This window comes from Macrotis lagotis, chromosome 4 (assembly GCF_037893015.1).
Source record: "Macrotis lagotis isolate mMagLag1 chromosome 4, bilby.v1.9.chrom.fasta, whole genome shotgun sequence".
NCBI classification, from domain to species: Eukaryota; Metazoa; Chordata; class Mammalia; order Peramelemorphia; family Peramelidae; genus Macrotis; species Macrotis lagotis.
Window position 1 is genome coordinate 78,614,956 of NC_133661.1, and position 25,700 is coordinate 78,640,655.

A 25,700-nucleotide genomic window follows, 5' to 3' on the forward strand; every position below is an offset into this window, starting at 1 on the left:
GGTCTTGACCAGAGTCAGGGAGACCTGAGTTCAAATCTAGTCTTAGACACTTGCTGGCTGTGTGACCCTGGGAAAGTCACTTAACTTTGTTTTCCTCAGTTTCCTCATATGTAAAATAAGCTGAAGAAGAAAATGGAAAATCACTTCAGTTTTGCTTAGAAAATCCTTTTTGGGTTATAGAATTATATAATACATAAAATTCAATAATAATCCAATAAAGGTTATTTTTTATAATATCAACATGGAAGTATTCCTCTAGTAATTTACTCTAGAGCTCTGTTTTGGCCCAGTCCTGTGCAACTTTTGATAGTGACCTAGAAACTGGATAATCAGATGTATAGTTAAGGAGAGCCAATGCATTCAATGATAGGGTCAAGATTCAAAAATATTTTAATAAGACAGAATTTAACAAGAAAAAAATATTTTAATAAGACAGAATTTAACAAGAGTAAATTTAAAGTTCTTCATTCAGATTATCAGGAGTCAAAGTACAAAATGAGAGAAGGTAGCTTAGCAGCAGTTCATGTGGGGAAAACCAACTTAGAAGTGTTCATTAATTTCATGCTCTGTGAGTGAGTCTGAGGGTGTGGTAACCACCAGAAGCTCCCACATAAACTTGGAGGGGTGGGCAGCCCTTCCCCCAAAGCAGTCACCCACCTTCCAGGCTCTCTCCAAGGTGGTAGATGGCACTGGTGAATTTCTGAAGCTTGGTGCACTACACATCCTAAAGCAGTGTTTGACCATGACCCGCTTTGGCCCAGCCTCCCTCAGTGTCTCTCAGAAGTTTATAGGATAAAGTCAGAATTTCTTAACTGAATTCCCAAAGCTTCCCCAGGCTGGTCCCATCCTCCCTTTCTGGACCATTTCCCTTTTCTGAGCCTACCACACCTTTGCCTGCTGTTTGCTTCCTTCTACACCTTTTGTCCAGTCTCTTAATAAATATTGACTGAATGATTAACTCGTCATTGGTTCTCTAACATGGACTGGATCCGGTTGACTTCCTTTTAGGGAGCCAGGCAGGAAGCACAGATGACACCCTGAGAGCTTTCTATTTAAGGGGGAAAAAAAAGCCGGGCCAATGATATACCGTTGTGTGGCCAGATGTTCATGGTGTCAGCCCTCCTCCTGACTAGCTTGTAGCCCTCTCTAGGCAGGATGTTCCCCTCTACAACATGCCCCTTTCACTGCCCTCCCTTCTGCAGGGGCTCCCTAACTAACCCCCTCCTTGCCACTGCCTTGTGGTAGGATAGCTATCTACAAAGAGGAGTACCAATCCACCAATCAGCACTAATTAAGCACCAGCTGTATGCTGGAAGGTACCTTAGAGATTGTATGGCCCAATTTACAGATGAGTAAACTGAGGCCCAGAGAGGGGAATTGAAAACTACTGACTATGAGACACCGGGGATGAAATAAGTTGTAAGACTTGGCTGTAAAAGCTAAGAGGAGTTTTCATTCTCTGTATGTAATTAAGAATGTTCTGAAAAAGGGTCCACAGGCTTTGCCAGCTTGCCAAAAGGACCCATGGGTCCCTTTTTTATTTTTATTTCCATTAACCTTTGGATTGCCAGAGTTATCCTACTATGCACTTAAAAACATTCTGAGAAGGGGACCACAGCCTACTCAAAAAGATTGATGGCACAAAAAGGTTAAGAATCCCTGGTCAAGAGAAATGAGACATGCATCTAGAGTTCTAGAGTGCAGTGCATGTAAAGGTACTGGAGTGGTTTGCCATTTCCTTCTCCAGCTCATGTTACAGTTGAGGAAACTGAGGTAGAGAGGGGGAAGTGTTTAAGGCAGGCTTTGAACTCAGGGTAGCTTCTCTAGAGCTAGCATGTCTTGAGAGATAGGGAGCTGTAGGAGCAAGTATTCTTCCACATAAGCCAGCATTCCTAGGAGATGGTTCAAGGCCTGCTTCCCTATTTATTATTTGGTGATCTCAGTCCTGGGACTCGACTTCTAGCCTCCTGACTCCCAGCTGGGTGTTTTCACTACTCTGGTGCCTCAGACTCTAAACAGGAACTAGAAGGCAGTTGAGAAACTCCTGACTTCAGGCTCAGCACTTTATCCATTGTGCTACCTAACTTGCTGGAGATATCTTACTTTGGGACATAAAAAAAGAATAAAAGTCTGAAACTGTTGGCTTTTTTCCTGATATTTTCAGGGACACATTTTATTCTTTAAAAATTGTCTGCATATATATATATATATATATATATATATATATATATATATATATATATATATACTTTGGTGTCAAAATATATATTAAAAATAAATTTATTTTTCTATCTTCCAGGAAAATCTTAAACGATTACGAGACAGCATAACTCGAAGACAACTAGAGAAGCAAAAATCTGGGAAACAAGCAGGTATTAATTATGTTTTATCTGGCACAATGCTTAGGTCTCTGGTTATAGTAGAAAATAGTAGTAATAATGTAGTAGATTCGGGATCACATTCCATAGTTTTGAAACTTTGGAATTAGTCATGATTCAGGTCAAAGCTTTGAAGTCCTCCCCACCCTCTACCATGAGGCAGCAAGGGATAAATATTAAGTACGAAGGTAGCAAAGCAAGCATATATGTCTCCAATAGCATCAGGGTGCAATTGGAATTGTTAGTTGTTGATGAGACAGCAGCTTACTTCCTCTTTCAAGCACAGGAAGATCAAGAATTTTATCTCTAATGTCTGTGCTTCCCTACAGGAAAATTTGAAGTGATTAGAAATTTGAAAAAAATAGCAGCAAAATAAACATCCATGGATCAGTTTCTAAAAAAGTTATCAAGAGGCCCTAAATCTCTTGAAAGATGCTTGTCAAGATCCTATTCAAAGGAACCTTTCTAAATCCCATGACCTTATTAAAGTATTCCTTCACTCTTTGGTTTTATTCTTAGTGGCAGTGGACCTTTCTGGTAGGGGTCTTAAGGCCCTGTGGAGAGCTTGTACCCCATGACTTTTACACTTTTACACTTTCCTCTGTCTCTAAAGGGGTTGGGAAAGGTGGAGGTCTAACCCATCAAGAAGCATGTATTAAATATCTTTTTTGTGCCAGGAACTCTTCCTGGTCCTCTAGGAGCTTATGACAGGAATATGGTGGGAACACTGGTGGCGCAGAAGGGAGGGACAGGAAAGGCTGCCTGTAGATGAGGCATTTGAAGAGGCTGAGGAGGGGTCACAGAGGACAGCAAGTGAAAAGCCCAAAGACAGGAAATGGAATATTGTGTCTGAGGAATGGCCAAAAGGTCAGTTTATACAGGTGGCATCATGTGTAATGGGGCAGCTAGTTGGTGCGGTGTATAGAGAGCAGGGTCTTAGAATTCTCATCTCCCAAGTTCAAATCTGTTCTCAGATACTAGCTCTGTGACCCTAGACGAATCATTGAATAGTGTCTGCCTCAATGTCCTCATTTGTAAAATGGAATGTCCTTTACCAAGAAAACACCAGATGGGGTCATGAAGAGTCAGACACAACTGGAAAAACAAAACAAAACAAAAATTATAAAGGGTGTATAAAATAGAATAATCAAAGGAACTGGAAAAATGATTGGAGTTAGGTGATTAAGGACTTTGTAACCAAGTTGTAACCAACCAGAGACTGAGAAAATTCCCACATAAAAGTAGAAAGCAGTGAATGAATCTGGGGATTAAGTCTTCATTCACACCGATATGCATAAATTTCATATCTTTTCCATTTAAATATTTGCTGTCCTGTCATTTCCCTTCTTAAAATGGAAGCAGGTTGGGTTTCAGTGTTTCTACTTCACCCCTAGAAAAAGAGAACCTAAAGTGAAAATTTATTTTAAAAAATTAAATTCTAAATCTAGAAATGTTTATTTTAACATCATCTTGTATTTACAGTATGTACTTAGAAGATTTCTACACTTCTGGGAAGAACAATGAAGAAGGGAATGGGCACCTACCTCTGAAATACAACCATGCTTTTAATTCCCTCTAGGGAGACCTTAAGACCTTGCAGAGCATGTCTTTGGGTTTCTCTGGCCTCAGTTGCTACTCCCTCCCACACCAGATACCATATCTCTTAGCAAGCTCTTGACTGGACCACTGCCTAGAATCCCAGCAGCTGGGCTCCCTCCTCTTTGAAAGACAACCTTCAGCCAAACCCGGCCAGCCGGAACTTCCTGGGTTATAAAAGTTTCTTTAGTTAAAAGCAAACAAGAAATCCTATATCTGCAAACAGGACGCACCCAGGTGCTTTGGGAAGGCTGGATGATGATTCTGAAGCTTAGAAACGGGCAGTGGTAGATTTGGCCTCTTGCTTTGGCTTCTCAAGTGTGTTTTCTGGGGAAATGAGAGTTCTCAGAGATAGGTGTCCTCTGCCAGGAGAAATAGTCATATTCCCTGAAGGGTTAGACCAGGTTCCAACCTGATTCTGGGTAGAAATCTAGAGGAGGAGAGACAGACACACACACACACACACACACACACACACACACACGCACGCACGCACGCACACACACAAACACACAGAGAGACAGATGAGAGAGAGAGAGAGAGAACAGAGAGACAGACACACACACACAGAGACAGAAAAGAGAGAGAGAGAGCACAGAGACAGACACACACAGAGAGAAGTTGTATGTATTTAATAAATGTTTGTTGAATTGAATGGAAACCAGTGGAAGCCATAATTTTCACTGTTAGTCCATATTTTTAACCCTTTGTTGAATAAGGGAACTCTACTTAGTGGGAACCTATCCATACTGCAGCTTAGCCTTAGAAGTTTGTGCTCCTGTGGGACTTCTCTTTAAGGCAGGAGTTCTTTTTTTTTTTTAATTAAAGATTTTATTTATTTTGAGTTCTACAATTTCCCCCCCCCATCTTACTTCCCTCCCCCATAGCCCCACTGAAAGCAATTTCTCAGTCTTTACATTGTTTCCATGTTGAACAAATTGAGTGTGATGAGAGAGAAATCATATCCTTAAGGAAGAAACATAAAGTATAAGAGATAACAACATCAGACAATAAGATATCAGTTTTTTTCTAAATTAAAGGGGCTAATCCTTGAACTTTATTCAAACTCCATGGTTCTTTATCTGGATACAGATGGTATTCCCCATTGCAGAGAGCCCCAAATTGTCCCTGATTGTTGCACTGATGGAATGAGTAAGTCCTTCAAGGTTGAACATCACTCCCATGTTGCTATTAGGGTGTACAGTGTTTTTCTGGTTCTGTTCATCTCACTCAGCATCAGTTCATGCAAATCCCTCCAGGCTTCCCTGAATTCCCATCCCTCCTGGTTTCTAATAGAACAATAGTGTTCCATGACATACATATACCACAGTTTGCTAAGCCATTCCCCAATTGAAGGACATTTACTTGATTTCCAATTCTTTGCCACCACAAACAGGGCTGCTATGAATATTTTTGTGCAAGTGATGTCTTTACCCTTTTTCATCATCTCTTCAGGGTATAGACTCAGTACTGGTATTGCCAGATCAAAGGGTATGCACATTTTTGTTGCCCTTTGGGCATAGTTCCAAATTTCTCTCCAGAAAGGTTGGATGAGTTCACAGCTACACCAAATGCAATAGTGTCCCAGATTTCCCACAACCCTTCCAACAATGATCATTATCCTTTCTGGTTATATTGGTCAGTCTGAGAGGTGTGAGGTGGTACCTCAGAGAATCTTTAATTTGCATTTCTCTAATAAGCAATGATTTAGAGCAATTTTTCATTTGACTATGGATTGCTTTGATCTCTTCATCAGTAAATTGCCTTTGCATATCCTTTGACCATTGTGTCAACTGGGGAATGGCTTTTCTTTAAAATATGACTCAGTTCTCTATATGTTTTAGAAATGAGTCCTTTGTCTGAAACATTGGTTGTAAAGATTGTTTCCCAGTTTACTACATTTCTTTTGATCTTGGTTACAGTGGTTTTATCTGTGCAAAAGCTTTTTAATTTAATGTAATCAAAATCATCTGTTTTTTTAGTGATGTTCTCTATCTCTTCCTTAGTCATAAACTGCTCCCCTTTCCATAGATCTGACAGGTAAACTAGTCCTTGATCTTCTCATTTGCTTATAGTATTTTTTTTATGTCTAAATCCTGGTTCCATTTGGATCTTATCTTGGTATAGAGTGTGAGGTGTTGGGCTAATCTAAGTTTCTTCCATACTAACTTCCAATTTTCCCCAGCAGTTTTTTATCAAAGAGAGTTTTTATCCCAATAGCTGGACTCTTTAGGTTTATCAAACAGCAGATTACTATAATCATTTCCTGCTATTGCACCTAGTCTATTCCACTGGTCCACCACTCTGTTTCTTAGCCAATACCAGACAGTTTTGATGACTGATGCTTTATAATATAATTTTAGATTGGGTAGGGTTAAGCCCCCCTTCTTTTACACTTTTTTTTTCATTAAATCCCTGGAAATTCTTGACTCTCTCTCTCTCTCTCTCTCTTTAGTTTTTGCTAGGCAGTGGGGTTAAGTGGCTTGCCCAAGGACACACAGGTAATTATTAAGTGTCTGAGGCCGGATTTGAACTCGGGTACTCTTGACTCCAGGGCCAGTGCTCTATCCACTGTACCACCTAACCGCCCCCAACTTTTTATTTCTCCATATGAATTTACTTACAACTTTTTCTAACTCATTAAAGTAATTTTTTTGGAATTTTGATTGGTAGGGCACTAAACAGGTAGTTTAGTTTTGGTAGAATTGTCATTTTTATTGTAGTAGCTCAATCTATCCATGAGCAGTTGATGTTTGCCCAGTTATTTAAATCTGATTTAATTTGTGTGAGAAGTGTTTTATAATTGTTTTCAAAAAGTTTCTGAGTCTAAGGCAGGTGTTCTTAACTTACATTTTGTCACTCTGGCACCCTGATGGATCCTAAGGATCCCATCTCATAATAACATTAATTTCTGCAGGACATAGACTGAAAAACTAAAGCAGGAGAAATTATGTCCAATTATAATGACTTATACTTATCAAATAGTGTAGATATTAAGCTTGTGGTGGGGGCAGCTAGGTGGTGCAGTAGATAGAGCACCTGCCCTGGAATGAGGAGGACTGAGTTCAAATTTGACCTCAAACACTTACCTAGCTGTGTGATCCTGGGCAAGTCCCTTAACCCCATTGCCTTGCAAAAAAAAAAGAAGAAGAAAAGAAGTTTGCAGACCCCAGATTAAAAATTCCTGCTTCATGGTGCTTCAGCCCCTCTTGGATTATGATAAAAAAAAAAGGAAGACCATATAGTGTTGGTCTTCCTCTGCAAGGATTTAAGATTTCCCTAGAGGGAATTAAAAGCATGGTTGTATTTCAGAGGTGGGTGCCCATTCCCTTCTGCATTGCTCTTCCCAGAAATCTAGAAATCTTCTAAATACATACTGTACTTAGTACTTAGTACTTCTAAGTACATACTGTAAGTAGAAGATGATGTTAAGTCCATTTATAGCTGAGGTGCTTATCCTCTTTCCAGAGTCACCTCTTCCAACCTTCACTGCCCATTTCAGGATCAAGTGAGACAGGTAGTCTCTAGAAAGCCAAGAGTTTGGGCTCTTTTTCCTCCTCATTCTTCTTTCCTCCTCCTTTTCTTCTCCTTTTCTTGTTCTTCATGTTCTTGTTCTTGTTCTTTTTCAGGGAAGCAGCTTGATAGTACAGTAGATAGAACTCTGGGACTTGGGAAGACCTGGGTTCATACCTTACTAGCTGTATGACCCTGGGCAAATCTCTTAACTTCCTCCCTATAAAACTATAACAGCACTTGCCTCCCAGGGTTGTTGTGAGGATCAAATGAGATAATGTTTGTAAAGTAATTAGCATAGCAGCTGGCACATCCTAGGCATTTAATAAATGTATATTCCCTTTCCCTTTTACTGACTCTGGTGAACAGAATGAATTTGATAGAATGTAAACTCCCTTACAGAATGGCATTTCCTTAAGGACAGGGAATGTTCCCTATTTTTGTCCTCATAGCCCCAGTGCCTGACAAATAATAGATACATAACAAGTGCTTGTTATTTGGGATCGATATTTGGGATTCTTGCTTAATATTCTCCCTTTTCCTTTCTGATTCAGACTTAGAGATCACAGTTCCTATTAGACATTCTCAGCAACTCCCTGGAAAAATAGAGTATGGAATCTATGAAACTGGCCCCAGGAAGAGCATCTTGCCACCAAAAAATACATTACGCCGGGGTGACTGGAAAACAGAAAGCACTTCAAGTACATCAAGTAAGTGGGGGGAGCAGGGTAGGGATGAGGATAGAGCCGGATAGGCATACATGGGAGTCCAGCATCCATTTGAGACCATCTGGAAGGGAGCTCAGAGAGTGTCTAGTCTGACCCCCCTCATTTTTCAAAGGAAGAAATGGGAGTTAGGGTCACTCAGGGTCACATAGGTAATAAGCATCTGCAGCATGTCAGGTCATGGATGAGTGTGGGGGTTCAAAATTCCTTCCTTTTCTTCTTCCAAGTCTAAGAAGTGGGTATCTTGAATACTTAATATTATCTTTCCCATTTTGCATACATTACATTTGATCAGGATTGGCTGGATGTTTACCCATAAGCTGACTTGTATAAACCTGAGAGAAAGGATATTTGAAGTGACGGAGAACATTGATGACAAAAATAAATAAAACAATCTTTATTTGAAATAAAAGACCCCAAAAGTACCCAAATCATATAAAATATATCTTTTGAGTACAAATTATTTTTAAGTGTACATATATAATTATTTTGAAGAAATTTCATTTTAAGAGTGTGACCTATCTCTGGACCAATATGGTATCTGTGGAAAAGTAATGTAGCATTTTGGATAAAAGGCCAGCTTTGGAATCAGGAACATGTCTTGTCTGAAATATCAGTTGGTTGAAATTACAAGCTATAGATGAGTTGTCCATCTACATTAGAGAAGGAAATTTCCACAATAGTTTTTCCTCTTCACTGGGAAAATCACAAATCTGTATCAAAAAAATCAAATAAATACTCAAAACAACATTAGTTTATTTCTTTGATCTCTCCCCTCCACAACATTGACATTTTTCATTTTAGAGATGGCAAACTCTAAGCTTTGGATGTAAGAGTGGTCTGAATAAAGCTAGATTTAAGACAAACTAAAGCAAGGTATGAACTTCAAGAATAATAACTTTTTAGATTAGTGCAGAGATGAATGAAGAAACTTATTTTTGACAAAAACTTGAATATAAGTCTCTGATACTTATATCAACTTATATCAAGGCAACTCATAGCCTTATGCAGACAAGAGTTATTGCCTTTATTAGTCCACCTAGTGAGACTGTGAGCTGACTCCTGATTTACTAACCTCACAAATGTTTCTGATTATGCTCACTCTTCATCAATAAACTTTATGCCCTTCATCAGAAAATGATAAAAGAGTTAGAAGGGAACTAGACAGTCATAAATTTCAATAGCTAACATGTTAAATTACTCCTCTGGAAAATCACAAGTATTAAAAAAATGGTATAGCTCAGGGTACCTGAGGGAATATTGTGAAACTAGTATCCAAGATGGAAAGAACCTCTGTGGGTCTTCAGGTTCAGAGCAATGCAAGAGAACCACATGAAAATGTATTTGGGAAATACTTTAAACATTTTTTAAATATTTATTTCCTCCCCAAATTATGTATAAAGACAATTTTTAACTTTGATTTCATTTTTTACAGTTATATGTAAAGACAATTTTTAACATTGAGTTTTTTTAAATTTTAAGTTCCAAATTTTTTCTTTCCTTCCCTTACCTGCTCCCTCCTGATGTAGGTTATATACATTCAATTATGTAAAACAATTAGGAGATAGTTAACAAAGTAAATAAAAATACAATAGTACATAGATAATGTTAACATATGATTTTCTAAGTCAATTTAGGCAGGCAGGCAAGGAGCCCTTGGTTTTTATTTGATTTTGATATCACTGGTGTAGTTCAAGTTCTCCCTTTGGAGATCAGGCATCTTAGAACCAGAGAGGTCATGTATTTGTCCTAAATTGCACAAGTTAGATTCACATTCAGCACTAATACCTAGATCTTCTAATTCCTAGACCAGCGTTTTTTCTACCATTCCAATACAACATCTGACTTAGCTGTCATTATGAACATTCTGTGTGCAAATGTCTTGCATACATGATTTAATCCAGTTGTGCCAGTGGATAGAAGACTGGGCTTTGAGTCATCAAGAACCTGGGTTCAAGTTAAGAAAATGAAAACTTATTTTCATTAAAAGAAAATAAAATTTAGGATAAAGAAAAGATATCAGTGAAAGATTTTTTTTTAATTGCACAGAGGAAAGAAATGGAAAGCAACACAAATGAGGCAGTTTTGTTTATCAAATTTAAAATGCACTTTTAAAAAACAAATTGTTTGTAATATTAGTTCATAGTTTCATATAGATGCCTCTTTTTTGTCCTTTGTATATTAGATACTTGCATTTGTTGATGATTTTTTAAAAGTTCACAAAAACAAAAATGAAAAGAACAATTAGTTCTAGTTAGCTGTCCCGTGAACAAGACACAAAGTCTATTAGTAAAGAGAATTTGATAAGCTCATTACTCCTATTGAAGGGCTAGTCTGGTAGCAAGCAGCAAGCATTACAGCTGAGCTCTGCCTCAACAACCATATAACATAGATCTATAAACTAGTCAGACCAAGCCCTGACCAGGAAATCCAAGAAGGGGAAAAAAAAATCTTAGTGAGTCATTTTTTTCCAGCTCAGATAGGCAAAGTTAAAGACCAGGAAGAGAGGTCTGCAGACTCTGGGGAGGGGCTGTACCTAGGAAAGCAGCTACAGAAGATTCTGTTACAGAGAAAGGATAGAATCAGGAAGTAAACTGAAAGAAGGAGCAGACAATTCAAGAATCCCACCATATAAAAATACCATGGTGACAGAGACATTGAAGACAAACCCAGAAGAAGAGAATGATTCCAAAGCATCTACAAGAAAAGCCTTAAAAAAATAGTTTGGACACAAGTTCAACTCAGATTCCTAGAAGAGATGAAGGTTTTTTTTTTTGTAGTATAATATTATTTTAGTAAATGAGACTACTAAAGGGGGAAAATGGAAAAAATTAGAACTGCAGAAGATAGAATTGAAAATGGAATTAACAGCTTAGAACAAGAGGTTCAAAATATTAACCTAATACTGAATTCTTTGAAAATTAGAAATGGAACGTACAGAAGATAAATATTCCATGAGAAAATAAAGAACATTAAAATGAGGTCAAAAAACTGAATAATATAAGATATAAACTGTTTCATAGAAAAAACCATGAAAGAAAATTGTCCAGCTCTCTCAGAATTGGAGAGCAAAATAGAAATAGAAAGAAACCATCACTCAACTCCAGGAAGAAACCTCAAAATGAATACTCCCAGGGATTCTATAGCCAAAATCCAGAACTTTCAGATTAAAGAGCCTGAAAAAAAGCTGAAAAACTCCTGAAAGAAATAATTTAAGTACTGAGGAACTATGGTTAAGTTTTCAAACAGTTTAGCAGTTACCACTATAAAGAATCATAGAGCTTGGAATATAATTTGCCAGAGACAAAAGATATAGATTTATAATCAAGAAAAAAATTAACTAGCAAAACTGAGTCCTATAGGGTTAAAAAAAATAAACTTTTATTGAAATGGTAGATTTACAAGCATTCCTAATCAAAAACCCAGAGCTGCATCGAAACTTTGAAATGCAAATATGAAAATCAAGGGAAACATAAAAAGGTGAACATGAGCAAACAGTCATAAGGGGCTAAATAACTGTCTGCTTTCTAATATGGAGAGATGATAGATGCATCACCTCAATCCTATCGTCATCCAGGGTTGTGGAGTCTATTAGTAATTAGTAATTAATCACAGGGTAGGGATTAGTTCTATCATCTTGTGATTATCTTAGAAGAATGAAAAGGGATAAAAGGAGGAATATACTAGGGAGGAAAAGAGAGAGGAAAGATGAGGAAAATATAACCTTGACTATATTAAAAAATTGGAAGAGGTCATGGGAGCAAGCAACCCTTGCACCTTACTCTCATCTGAATTGGTTAAAAGGGTGAAGAATATACACTGTAGGGTACAGAAATATATTTCATTCAAGAGAGAAACAAGAAGTAAGGAGAGAAGAGAAAAAAGGAAGAAGAGGGAGGGTATAATAAGGAAGGGATTCGTCCTAAGCAAAGCAAACTCTAAAGATTGACAAAATATTTATAAAATATTTATAGCAACTCTTTTTTGGAGTAGCAAACAATTAGAGACTGACAGGAATACCCATCAATTGAAGAACTGCTGAACAAGTTATAGTATATACATATGATGGAATAATATTGTGACATAAGAAATTATAAAGGAGATCATTTCAGAAAAACCTAGGAAGACATGTGAATTAATGAAAAGTGAAGTGAATAGAACCAAGAGATCACTTTATCTTAACAACAATATTGTAAAGAACAACATTAAAAGACTTATAAACTCTGATTGACATAATGACCAACCACAATTCTGGAGAATTTATGATAAAACATGCTACCCACCCCCAGTAGGAAGATGATATATTCAAGCACATGTGGAGACTTTTCAAAACAAGGGAATTTGTTTTACTTCACTATACATGTTTGCAACAAGGTGTTTGGCAGAAGGAGAGTGAGAAGGAGGAATTGGTGGTGATTGAAAATAATTTAATTAAAAAAGAAAAACCAATACTAGGCATATACCCAATGGTCAGTCAGCAATGAAAGTTGGGAGCAGCTAGGTGGTGCAGTAGATAGAACACTGGTCCTGGAGTCGGGAAGACCTGAGTTCAAATCTGACCTCAGACATTTAATAATCACCTATATGACCTTGGACTAGTCACTTAACCCCATTGCCTTTCAAAAACGCCCCAAAAAATCAACAGTGAAGGTTATCATTATTATTATCATCATTATCATTACTACCTTTACACTCTTTAACTTGAGGGGCAATCTAGTATATTAGAAAGAACACAAGATTTAAAATCACAAGCTGTGTGACCACAGGCCAGTTCATAATCTCTCTCAGTTCTATAAAAAAGAATCTAATTGTATCTGTGCATAATAAATAGATATCTCATACAGTTGTTGTGAAGATTAAATGAGTTGATGTAGAATGCTTTTTTAATCTTGAAGTGCCCACATTGTTATTGAATTGGCTATATGTAGGAAATATCTAGATTGCACAATGGTTAGAACTCTGGGTCTGAAGTCAGAAAGATCTGAGTTAAAATTCAGTCTCACACTTAATAGCTGTGTAACCTTGGACAAGTCTACTTAACCTCTGTTTGCCTTAATGTCAAATGACAAAATGACAAAACCACTCCAGTATCTTTGGCAAGAAAACTTCACAGACAGAATGATCTGTGTGTTCATTAAGAGTCAGAAATGACTGAAAAGGTAGATAATTGCATGCATAGACATACATATGTATATGTTTAAATATTCTAAGTCAGGTATTATTATTATAGTTTGGGATCTATAGAAACATAATTGCAAATTCTATATGGTTTTAACTAATCTCCATATAAAAGAAAGAAAGGAAAAAGAAAGGTCTTCCAGACCTTAGTGAATGACCCATTTATTTGTATTATATTTGGTACAACAAAATTCTAGTACAGAACAAGAATTTGAACAATTTTTTGAAGTTCACTATAATGAGATTTGACCTCTGTATAGTAGGACATTCCTTAAAGGCAAGCCTTACATTGGGACAGATAAAACGCTATATATGCCTTATTCCAAATTACGAATTTGAGAATTTAAAGCAGGAAGGAAATTATTTGGTCTCAGCTCCTCATTTTATAGAGCTACAGGTATAAAATGATTTTTCCTGCAGGTAGCAAGTGTTTATTGTTCAGTCTGACTCTTCATGATCTCATTTGGGATGTTCTTGGCAAAGATACTGGAGTGGTTTGCCATTTCTTTCTCCAGCTCATTTTACAGATGAGGAAACTGAGGCAAAGGGTCAAGTGATTTGTCCAGGGTTATACAACTTGTAAGTATCTGAGAGGTCTCAGCAAGATGAGGCTTTCTGACTTCAGGTCTGACGCTCCATCCATTGGATCATCTTGCTGCCCTATGTATTAGTACTCATAAACAAAAACAGACATTGAAATAATACTTAAAAGCTCAAACTCCATGCTATTTTCCATTTACTTTTTCAAAAAAGATGTAATGTCTTTGACAAAATAATATCAATATTATTTTATTTGCTTCTTTTCCATATTTTTCAATTTCAACTAATATTTTTCAGATGCAGAAATGTTAGTGAATAGCTGAGGGCCCTCAATTACAAGTGATCATAAATAGGATGAGGAGGGGGCATTTGAGTCATATAGCTTTAAGCTGGAAGTATGCAAAAATAAAGCTTCAAAATAAAGTTGTCAATTTGGTTATAAACCATGTGTATAAACACACACACACACACACACACACACACACACACACTCTTTTTAGAAACAACAAAAAAAAGTACCTCAGTTATAGGCAAATATTTGATTTACTTCTAATGTATGTGATTCTACATCAGGTTCAACTGGTTTTTTCTTTCCATCAACTAGGTAGCAATAGTAACCGTTCCAGCACCCGAAGCATCCTCAGTGTAAGCAGTGGGATGGAAGGTGACAATGAGGTAAGACTGGGACCAATCCTCCCTTGTAAAATTTTTGTCTGAGGATGATTTAAAATTCTGTTTCCTTAAAAGAACAGTTTTATTTAATGAATTTTTTTTTTAATTTTATCTTGAAATTGGAAGACATGATAGTCTTGTATGCCTGTGTGAATGTCTGTGTGAAGCAGCTGACCAAGTCTTCCATAAACTCCTGCTTATTGGCCCTTATTATCCTACAGGAGTAACTTAAATTTATTTTTTTCTCCCTTTCTTCCTCCTGATTTTCCTTGCTAAAGGACAATGAATTCCCAGAAGTTAACAAAAGCCCGGAAGTTAGCAGAAGCCGTAGCCCAGGTCCCCAGTATGCAGAGAGAGCCCCCTTCAAGTCCCTTGAAAGGCCTCCCAGAATACCTCCTCGAGCAGCCTCTCACAGGTAAGCTGTGCCAGAACACTCAGTGTGTCTCAGCTGAGGGAATAGAGTTTGCATTCCATGAGACTAGATTTAAATGGAGGGGAGGGAATCAGCATTATTTCATGCCTTCATGCTTTACCAACATAATCTCATTTGAACGGATGCTTTATTAAATGTCTTTACTTGTTTTGTGACACAAGGGTGACCTCTTTGATAAGCACCCTGTTAAATGGTGGAATCTTAAGTATAATGTAATCATTTATTATAAGATTAGACTAGTGGAAAAAAAAATGAGAACTTGAAGGCAAGAGATCCAAGTTAGATTCTGACAGTCACTAAATAGTGACAGTGGGCAAGTAATTTACTTTCTCTGAATTTCATTTTATAGTCTTGCTATATTAATAAAAATTGCTCTATGCCACAGTTGTTCAGAGGAGATTTAACAAACATTTGGGAGCATTTGGTATGTACCAGTCAATCAGTAGTCATTATGGGCTCATGTATGGCTCAGCAGATAAAGTGCTAGGCCTAGAGTCAGAAAGACCTGAGTTCAAATATGCCCTCAGACTTTTCCTAGTTGTAGGAGCCCTAAGCAAGTCACTTTTTTTTTATTATTTCTTTATTTTTTTTAAATAAAATTTTTCCCTATCATCATCATTTCTGGAAATATCCCTTGACTCCTCCTCCCCAGCAAGTTTTATTTTGTAACAAAAATCAAACAAAAAATGTTGTTTGGGAGGGGCGGCTAGGTGGTGCAGTGGATAAAGCACCAGCCTTGGAGTCAGGAGTACCTGGGTTCAAATCTTATCTCAAACACTTAATAATTACCTAGCTGTGTGGCCTTGGGCAAGCCACTTAACCCCATTTGCCTTGCAAAAAAACCTAAAAAAAATGTTTGGCAAAGCTAATTAACACAATGATGAGCAAAATTCTATTTCCATCATATTCTACCTTTTCAATTAAAGAAATAACATGTGCCTTGCTTGCCACTGCCTCAGGGCAAGTTGCTATAATTGCATAATGTTCAGTATTCTGTTACTATTGTTGTAGTTATTGTATACATTGTTCAGAAAATCATTTTTATTTGGGGTCTTTAAGTTTCCATTCAAAAGTAACTTCCAGAGAGAAAGGTAGCTTCCTCCAGCTCTGTTTAGAGTCCCTATTTGGGAGATAGTAGTTGTATCTTTGTGGTGTCTTCTAGATGAGCAGAAGCTGGCATTTGTGACTAATTGTTATTTAATAAATTCAAGCTTTTTTCCGCCAAAATTTCCCAAACTTTTTCAAGAGCTTTGGAGTTACATATCATCATGGTTATAAATGAAAAAAATTCATGAGGTTTTTAATTCATGTGTCTTTCTGATCAGTGAAATTGCTGTATCCTGGTTCTGGATCCTGCTCTGTGCCTAATTAATCTGGTAATCTGGGAAAGATCCATTCATGTCCTATCATTTCATTTATCAATCTATGCTCTCTCTCAACGCCCATTGAAGACAGGCTTTAGATTTAGGTTTTCCTCTGGGCAAGTCACTTAACCTCTATTTGCCTTAATCCACTAAAGAAAGAAGTGACAAACCACCACAATATCATTGCCAAGAAAACCCCAAGGCCAGTATGGTCTGGGAGGTCACAAAGAGTTAGACATCACTGAACAAAAACAACAGTGTGCCAACTATACTCTTGGAATACAAAGTGGCATGGTAAAGTAATGAAGGATGGACAGATTGGATATCATAATGAGAAAGAAAAATGAAGTTAGATGTCATAAGGCATAGGGAAGTACGATGAACAACTTTACAGGGCTAGAGAGGCAGTTTTGTTCAATAGGAGTGTTACTGGGGAGAGGCACAGCCATGATTTGTTTGGTGACAAAATCACCAATGCTCTGACTCAGGGAGTTAAGAAAGACTTAGACTTTAATTCACAGGTTGCTCAAAAGTTTATTTTACTACAAAAAGTTCACAACTTGCTAAGGGAAAGAAAGACTGAAGTGAAGGCAGGAAACCACTGATCACAAAGCAGCTGTGAGCTAAAGGGAAAGAGCCGAAGGGGCAGGCAGGAAAACCTAAACATCCAAAGCCACCAGGAAGGGTTGAGTAGTAAGGAAGCAAGCAGGGTAGAAGTAGGAAAGATGAGCAAAGGGCTTGGGGGAGCACTCTTCCCCCACCAGAGCAGGCTGCCCTCCAAAGCCAGAGAAACAATTCATAAGGAATGAGCGAGCTTTTAAGGAAGACAGAGAGATGTTGGTAGGGGTGGGTCAGAGGTGAGGTAATTTAGGTCCATGTTGATAGGGTCAGTAACTCAAGAGAGCAGAGATGAGGTAATGATGATGATGCTTGTCCTTCATTCTTGAAGAATATCATGACAATCAGGAAGGTGATGTCATGACAAATATGTGAATTGGATGTAAGTGAAGGGAGGCTGTGCTAGGTCACCAGCCTCCCCTCCTCCAGAGCCATCTGAGTCCAATATCTAGATATGAATCAGGACAACTTGGAGACAGCCCTGGATGCGAGATAGTCAGGGTTAAGTGACTTGCCCAAGGTCTCTCAGCTAGTATCAAATGTTGAGGTAGATTTGAACTCCTGTCCTCCTAATATGAAGATGGGGGGGTTGTAAATCAAATACTTAATTCTTTCAGACTAAGGGAGGGATCTATTGTTTTGTTGATAGGGACTTTTGGGCCTGGGATTTACTTAAGTCTTTGCCAGGGAGAGGTAAGACACTTTCCTAAAAGTTCACTGACCTCATCTCATAGCTTGAATAATGTTAGTATTAATGTAAGCTACATAAACAGAGAGAATAGATCAATTTTAAAATGTATTTCTCTTAACATTTCCCCAACTTTAGGACGAGCACTGGATTTGGAATTATTGTGCTGAGTTCAAATGATTCCTCACTACTTTTGTGACCTTGGGCAATTCATCTAAATGGATTGGGCCTCAGTTTCCTTATCTGTGCAATGAGAGAATTGACCTAGAGGGTTTTTGAGGTCCTTTTTTGGCCTTAATATTCAATAGAAATGGGAACCATTATTATTATTAAAATGTCTTTCTTTTAACATAATATAATTTATTTTAAATAAATTTTATAGAAACAATATAAATATTAAGTTCCCCAGTTAACAGGTTCATGTGAAACAATGTGTTATGAAGAATTGATGATATTTTATATTTATTAGGTGACTTTGATAAGAATCACTTTATTTCTCAAGTTCCTTATTTGTAAGCTAAAGTTTAAAATAGAAGTGCTGCATATTCCCCTGGTTGAAATGAGGATGAATTGAGATAATGTACATTGCATTATTTCTGAGAATATAAAGCTCTATGTAAATAAAAGGCATAATTATTTATGTTTAAGTTGTTCTCAGCAGCACTGCTGCTCTCTTAAGGATCTTTCCCATTAGCATGTAAGCTTCTTGAGGACAAGGACTATTTTGGTTTTGCCTTTCTTTGTATGCCCAGGCTTTGCATATAGTAAATGTTGGACAAATGTAGTAGCCTTCATCTCAGCCTTTTAGAAGGCTTGGCTTAGTGGCTTTTGCAGAAGCTTGGGAGATCTGAGCTGTAGTTAAGGCTGTTTTTTGAGAATCCAAACTAAGTCTGGTGCCAATATGATAAATCCCTGGGAGAGGGAAGATCAGCCAGCAGGCTATCCAAGGAGGGATGACCTGGCCCAGACCTAGAAGAGAATAGATCAAATCTTCCATGATAATCCACAGTAGAATAGCTCCCATGAATGGCTTTTAAACTTCCAATATGGGTGAGGGAGGGAGACACAATCTCCCAAGAAATTTTAAGATGCTTACTGATTGATTTCCTAAGGCTAAGAAACAAAATCTAACACGACAATAGAGTTTTTTTATTTTATTTATTTATTTATTTATTTATTTATTTTGGTTTTTGCAAGGCAAATGGGGTTAAGTGGCTTGCCCAAGGCCACACAGGTAGGTAATTATTTTTTTAATTATTTTTTTAAATTTTTATTAAAGATATTATTTGAGTTTTACAGTTTTCCCCCAATCTTGCTTCCCTCCCCCCACCCCCACCCCACAGATAGCACTCCGTCAGTCTTTACTTTGTTTCCATGTTGTACCTTTATCCAAATTGGGTGTGATGAGAGAGAAATCATATCCTTAAAGAGAACAGAATTCTCAGAGGTAACCAGATCAAACAATAAGACATCTGGGTTTTTTTTTCCCCGAATTAAAGGGAATAGTCCTTGTACTTTGTTCAAACTCCGCAGCTCCTTATCTGGATACAGATGTTACTCTCCTTTGCAGACAGCCTGTTCCCAATTGTTGTGCTGATGGAATGAGCAAGTCCTTCAATGTTGAACATCACTCCCATGTTGCTGTTAGGGTGTACAGTGTTTTTCTGGTTCTGCTCATCTCACTCAGCATCAGTTCATGCAAATCCCTCCAGGTTTCCCTGAAATCCCATCCCTCCTGGTTTCTAATAGAACAATAATGTTCCATGACATACATATACCACAGTTTGCTAAACCATTCCCCAATTGAAGGACATTTACTGGATTTCCAATTCTTTGCCACCACAAACAGGGCTGCTATAAATATTTTTGTACAAGTAATGTTTTTACCCTTTTTCCTCATCTCTTCAGGGTATAGACCCAGTAGTGGTATTGCTGGGTCAAAGGGTATGAACATTTTTGTTGCCATTTGGGCATAGTTCCAAATAACAGCTAGCTAATTATTAAGTGTCTGAGACCGGATTTGAACCCAGGTACTCTTGACTCCAAGGCCAGTGCTTTATCCACTATGCCACCTAGCCACCCAAGACAATAGAGTTTTAGGGAATTTTTCAAATGTAGATTAGAGCGCAGCTATATATGCTACCAGCTATAAATGATGAACTGCAAGAGCTGGTATACTGTTTAGCTCAATTAGAGAGTTCTTAATGTTAGCAATCTCTTGGGAACTCCATAGTTCCCATTAACAACCCATATTTTCAATATTTTCCAAGCCAAATTCAAATATTTATTAAACATCAACTATATGCAGGGTTCTGTGAATGATACAAAGAAGAATGAGACATTATCCCTGAACTCATGGAACTTATAATGTAGCAAGGGAGATAAATAAATATGATAAAAAATAGACTATAAAAGTGCAATAATACTGACATGTTCTGGATGCATAGTAATAACAGAGGAAATGACACTCAAGCTTGTCCCTAAGTTTGACACTTCTCAGTTTGTCAGACTTAGGTCACATTAATAGGGTTAGAGAGTTTCTTCTCCCATCCTGATGCATTGATTATGAAGTTTTATATGGATGGTTCCTATCTAAATTTGTCTAGGGAAAATACAGGCATTATTCTAAATTAGTAGTGATCTAATACTACAGTTGTAAATTTAGGTGCAAAAAATTCTGACTTAATATGCAGAATATATAGCTCCAAGTATAGCAGGAAAAAGGTTCTTTATTTGATCCTTGAGCTCCCTTTGATTGTGGCAATTGTAATGCCATCAATGGAAGAAAATACCAACGTGATACTATGTTGTCTTAAAAAGAAAGAAAAGGGAAACAATCTCTCTTATGTATTATAAATTATATAGAGACTTAGAAAATTATGTACATAGAGAAGAAGAGGGGAGAGAAATGTTTGGAAATAAAGACCTTATAGAAACCAAAGATATCAATAAACATTTTTTAAAAAGAAAATTATGTCTAGGTTGAGAGATATAAAGAAATTGGAGCCAAAAAATCCAAAGGAAATTGGAGAGTACTAAGAAGAATATTTTTCTTAAACTACAAAGAGAATGAAGGATAAGCCATTTGATAAAAAGTTAATTATTTAAAAATTTTAGTGTGCCTATGATAAGCACAATTTACACAGGAAACTGTAAAGTCACTGAAAGGGATAAAAAAGATAGCAAAGAACTATAATAAAAAGACTACAATACTATTGCATATGTATATGAATCATTATTAAAGTTTACAAAATGCTTTTCCCTGTGAGGTATGTAGTACACTTATTATTACACTTATTATTCCAGATAGTGAAGTGGAATTACCACCAGGGAGGTGGTAACTTGTTAAATAAAGATCATAGTAAGTGTCCAAGCTGACTCTCTCTTGATGACAAGTCTCCCTTCCCAACCCCACGCAGCATTTTCAGAGATGCTATGAAGGACAATTCTTGACAAATATTTTTTTGGGGCCATATTTGTAAAACAGAAGTTGGAAAATGAAAATAAATTCCATGGAAAGGAATTTCCATTTCCTATGGTAGAAACCTAAGGAAAAGTCAATTGTTATGCAAACATTTATTATGTGCCTGCTGTGTGAGGAAAGATGGCAAGTACTGAAAAAAAAAAAGCCAAACAGGACTTTATCTCTCCTCCTGGAGGGGGTGGCAGGAGGTATGGCATTCCTTTGGAGGTAGTAGGTCTAAGGCAGACAAGAGGTTTGGATCCTAGGATGGAGAAGCTGTCATTCTATTCTCATGCTCCTGGCTTTCCATGACAGGAGAACATGTGTGTATCTGTTTGGGGGTAGGGAAGAGTATTTCTCACTTTGAGGCCCATTTAATGAAAGGAGGAATTTCTTTCTACTTGATCCCTAGAAGGAAGAGAGGAAATAGCCCCAAAGCACAACTGTAGTAACTGGTCTGTATTTAGTACCTCCCACCTTCCTCTAAACACCTCTCTCCTATCTTCTGGTATCTTCCCCCATAGAGATACTTGGGAGACATAGGGTCTTGCCCAGAGATTTTGGAGGGTCAGGCAGTCCTGAAATTTGAGAATCTTCTTCTTTCTCAAGCTCCAGAGGGGCTTCTTCAAAGACTAACAGCAGCTTTTAGGTGGAAGAGCCAGATTATCCAGATGAGTCAAATGAATAGCTAACAAAGGATCTGAGATTTTGAGCTAGCTGTCATCTCTTCCACAGGTGCTAATTTTAGGGTAAGCCACACACAAAACTTCCCAGTGCAGCCCAAATTAAAATTAATTAATGAAAATGTAATTGAGAAATGTTGAACAAAATAAAAAATAAGGTTCAACACGGATAATATTAATTTGTAGTTTTTCTGAGTCAATTTGTGGTCTCTAGGGACCCATTTCTATTGGAGCTTGATGCCACTGATCTAATCTAAACTGCTCTTGGGAAGGTTAAGAAACTTAACCAACGTGACAGAGTAACATTTCCACTCAAGTATACTGCCTTTGTAAATAAATGGAATTATAATGTTAAAACTAGGAATCCTATTTCTCTTTAGTCTACAGATAAAGAGACTTCCCAAGTAAAGTGTAATGACTCAACAAAGGTCAATGAGCTAATCTGTGGCAGAGCTGGCCTAGAACCCAATTCTTCAACTTTCAGCCCAGCATTATAACCATTAAGCCACACAACCTAATGTGTTATGTAATGTTAAGTGTAAAGATTTATTCATGTCAAACGAGATAACATATGTAAAGCATTCTTTAACTATCAAAGCACTATAAAAATGCAAAAAGTAATTTGTAATTTCAGCATTTTATATTCTGCAGGGTTTAAAACTAGGCTAATAATTCTGTCATATCATCTTGTAATTAAGCATACTTTTTAAAATATTAAAATGAAAAGTGATTGTTTGCTCAGTTTCAGCCATCAACTTTCCATCGATTTAATGCTTTTAGTTACATAGCTTTCTGAGATAGTGTATAAACTATAGGTCATTTATTACAGAATGTGCTACTGGTTAAGGTTTATATAGGCTTCTGGAATTAGAATAGAAGGCATCTGGCCAAGAAGAGAAAAAGGAGACTTCCATATATGCAATTATTAAAGAATTCTGAGGCTACTTGACAAGGGGAATAGAAACATTGGGGCAACTGGGAGGTACAATGGGGTAGAGCACTGGTCCTAGAGTCAGGATGGCCTGAGTGCAAATTCAGCTTGGGCAAGGCACTTAATCTTATTTGCCTCAGTTTTCTCATCTGTAAAATGAGTTGGAGAAAGAAATGGCAAATCACTCCAGTATCATTGCTGAGAAATTCCCAAATGTGACCATGAAGAGTCAGACACAGCTGAAATGACTGAGCAACAAATCAGAAAGATAGAGTTGGCAAACTAATGAGCTATATAGCCACACAGAATTTATGGAATCTTGTTAAAAGGTAAAGAAAAATGAAAAAGAACAGGTTTTATGATCTTAGCACCAAAATCAGAGATTTCATATAAGTGTGCAAAATAATCAGAAAAATTTTTGGTTATCAGATTTAATAAAAACAATTATGAAACTGGGAGGAGAAATGGGAAGGGGGGGAAAAGATTAAAAATAAGATTATTTTTAAAAGTACTTGCAAATGTGTCAAATCTATTTGCAAGTATGTATGACATATAAATACTTAAATGAGTTCATGATCACATCAATGTAGCTACCTTCCAACAGGGCAGATTTCAACTCATAATAAATGTATACACTGGCAATCCAATATGTAATAATTTTTTCAAAATCTTCTGTCTCTCTGGAAATCTTCAAGAGAAAAAAATACATGGCCCTCTCTTTTGAAGGCAGAAGACAGAATTAAGTAACCCTCCAGGTACTGTCTTAGTTCTAGAATTCTTTTGTACCCATTCCCCTTGATTCTACAATGCACACTATACTATTTAAACAAAATCTGATTTTTCAATGTAAAATTCACTCACTCAGTATGTAGCCCAATGAAGGTCTCCATTTTCGGGAGTCAAAGAACTGGACAATGATGGGTTTTGTTAGGATGTCTTGAAGCTTCTAATCTATAACCTAAACCAAAAGCTATCTTTCCTAAACTGCTTAGTGAGTTTCTTTTCCTCACTTAAAAAAATTGCACTAAGGAGGCCTTCAATAAGCATATGCTGAGTAATTCTTCCAACTAGCATAACAATTATGTGAAGGAGAGTGATAATTAAGGAGTGACTGATTATACTCCCTTTCTCCAATGGTTGGCTGGTTTCCAACATAATTAAATATGCATGTTACAACACATATGTGGAAACCTGCCCATTGACAAATAGCTGACTTTATGTGTAATAGTCACTTGGGTTTTACTCAAGTTTGGAAAATCATTCACAGTCATTCAAAAATAATGGAAGCATGGCAAATGAGACTTAAAGTGATATGAAATTAGGATGACAAGCTAATCAGAAGAAATAGAACACAAAGATTCCCCTTTCCCCTATTGCTATTTAAAATAATTCTAGAAATGTTAGTGTTGGCAATGAATCAAAAGAAAGAATTTATAAGTATATACATAGGTTTAAAAAGTGGGGGAACCCATCAAATTATGTGATGTTTTTTTTGTAAACAATCCTTAGAAAATAAACATTAATAAATGAAAAACCCACCAAAAAAAAACTAAAGTTGTCAACAGCCACCAACTGCTTCTATGCAACATTTTTCATTATACTTGACCTCAGATCAGCCATTTTGAGAGGCACATAGGAATATGTGAGACCCTAAGGTCAGGCACACATAAAACAGGAGATGAAAATAAAACCAAGTGAATACAGAAAAGCAAGAGGCCAAGTATAAGATTCACATTGCTTGCAGTCACTCTAGGATCTTAGTCTATGCATCTTTCTATTTCTCTTCCCCACTTCTAACTCAGTTCTTGTTAGTGATGAGGTTCAAAAGAACCTTCTGCCTCTGGGCAATTTTTCTCTTTCAACTATCCTTTTAGCCATGCTATAAGCTAAAATATTTTACTTTGTTGTTCTTGTTCCATATTTATTGAACAGATCTCCCATCCATTAGAGTTGCAAAACAACAAAAATTAACATAAAAACTTTTTCAGGGACTTTGTTGTCCTTTTCTTTGAAGTCATTAAAAAAACCTACTAACAACCAAATATACTCTTGTGCTTCTGCTTATAGGAAGTTTAAAAAATGGATGTGTGTATATTTTGCATTCTGTGCAAACTGGATAACATATTATGTATCTTAACTTTGAAGTCCATCTAATTGATTTTTCAACCTGCTTTCCTCATTTCATTTCAGACCTCCAAGTAGAGAGAACATCCAACCTCCTCCACCTGTTCCACCCAGAGGCCGCTGATTCTTCATCTACCATTTTCTTTAAACAGGACTTTGGAAGAAAAGCAAGTGATTTCCAGCTCCTTAACGATAACATCACTGACTTAATGTTGGATTGTACTGAGATTTCTCCTGGCCTTAAGATGTAGGACTGGGTAGTCTCTGAAGAAGAGACTCCTTAGTTGCCAAGGACTGGGAAGCCAAGAACTTCATTTCCTCTTAAACAAGCCAAGTGACAAATTCCCTTGTTCCCTAGAAGACAGAAGACTTGATTGGAATACATGCCTTTCATTAGGGAGGGGGTCAAAAAAAACACCCTAACAATATTCATAAAAATGTGTTTTTAAAATTTATTTTACTGACATGTTCTTTTAATACATCATCAGAATACTGAAACATAAAATGAGTTGCCAAGCCAGAATTACAGCAAGTGAGAGGATTCTGTACATAAATTTCAGGGATTTGAGCATCTAAATATGGTGCTTTTTAAAAAAAAACAACTCTGTTCAGTGAACATTTAGTTATTGGGGAACCTAGGAACCAAGAATTTTAGGAATTAAAATAGTAGTAGTAGTAGTAGTAGTAGTAGTAGTAGTAGTAGTAGTAGTATCTAACATTTATATAGAGCTTTAAGTTCACAAAATATTTTACAAATATTGTCTCATTTTGTTTTCATAACAAAGTCCAGGAGG

At 36.9% G+C, this 25,700-nt stretch overlaps 1 protein-coding gene across 5 annotated transcripts in view; it reads left to right on the top strand.

Annotated features, from left to right (window-relative positions):
• Window positions 1-25,361, top strand: part of PIK3AP1 (phosphoinositide-3-kinase adaptor protein 1) — a 130,153-nt gene extending 104,792 nt beyond the window's left edge. For 4 of the 5 annotated variants that reach the window (XM_074233243.1, XM_074233241.1, XM_074233244.1 and 1 more), the window contains 5 exons: window positions 2,300-2,372; window positions 8,042-8,197; window positions 14,535-14,605; window positions 14,881-15,017; window positions 24,973-25,361. In XM_074233243.1, coding sequence (XP_074089344.1) covers window positions 2,300-2,372; window positions 8,042-8,197; window positions 14,535-14,605; window positions 14,881-15,017; window positions 24,973-25,030 — 495 coding nt within the window. In that variant the 3' untranslated portion in view covers window positions 25,031-25,361. Of the gene's footprint in view, window positions 1-2,299; window positions 2,373-8,041; window positions 8,198-14,534; window positions 14,606-14,880; window positions 15,018-23,477; window positions 23,538-24,972 lie in introns of all 5 variants that reach the window. The other variant, XM_074233242.1, reaches the window with a different exon arrangement.
• Window positions 25,362-25,700: the final 339 nt, after the last annotated feature.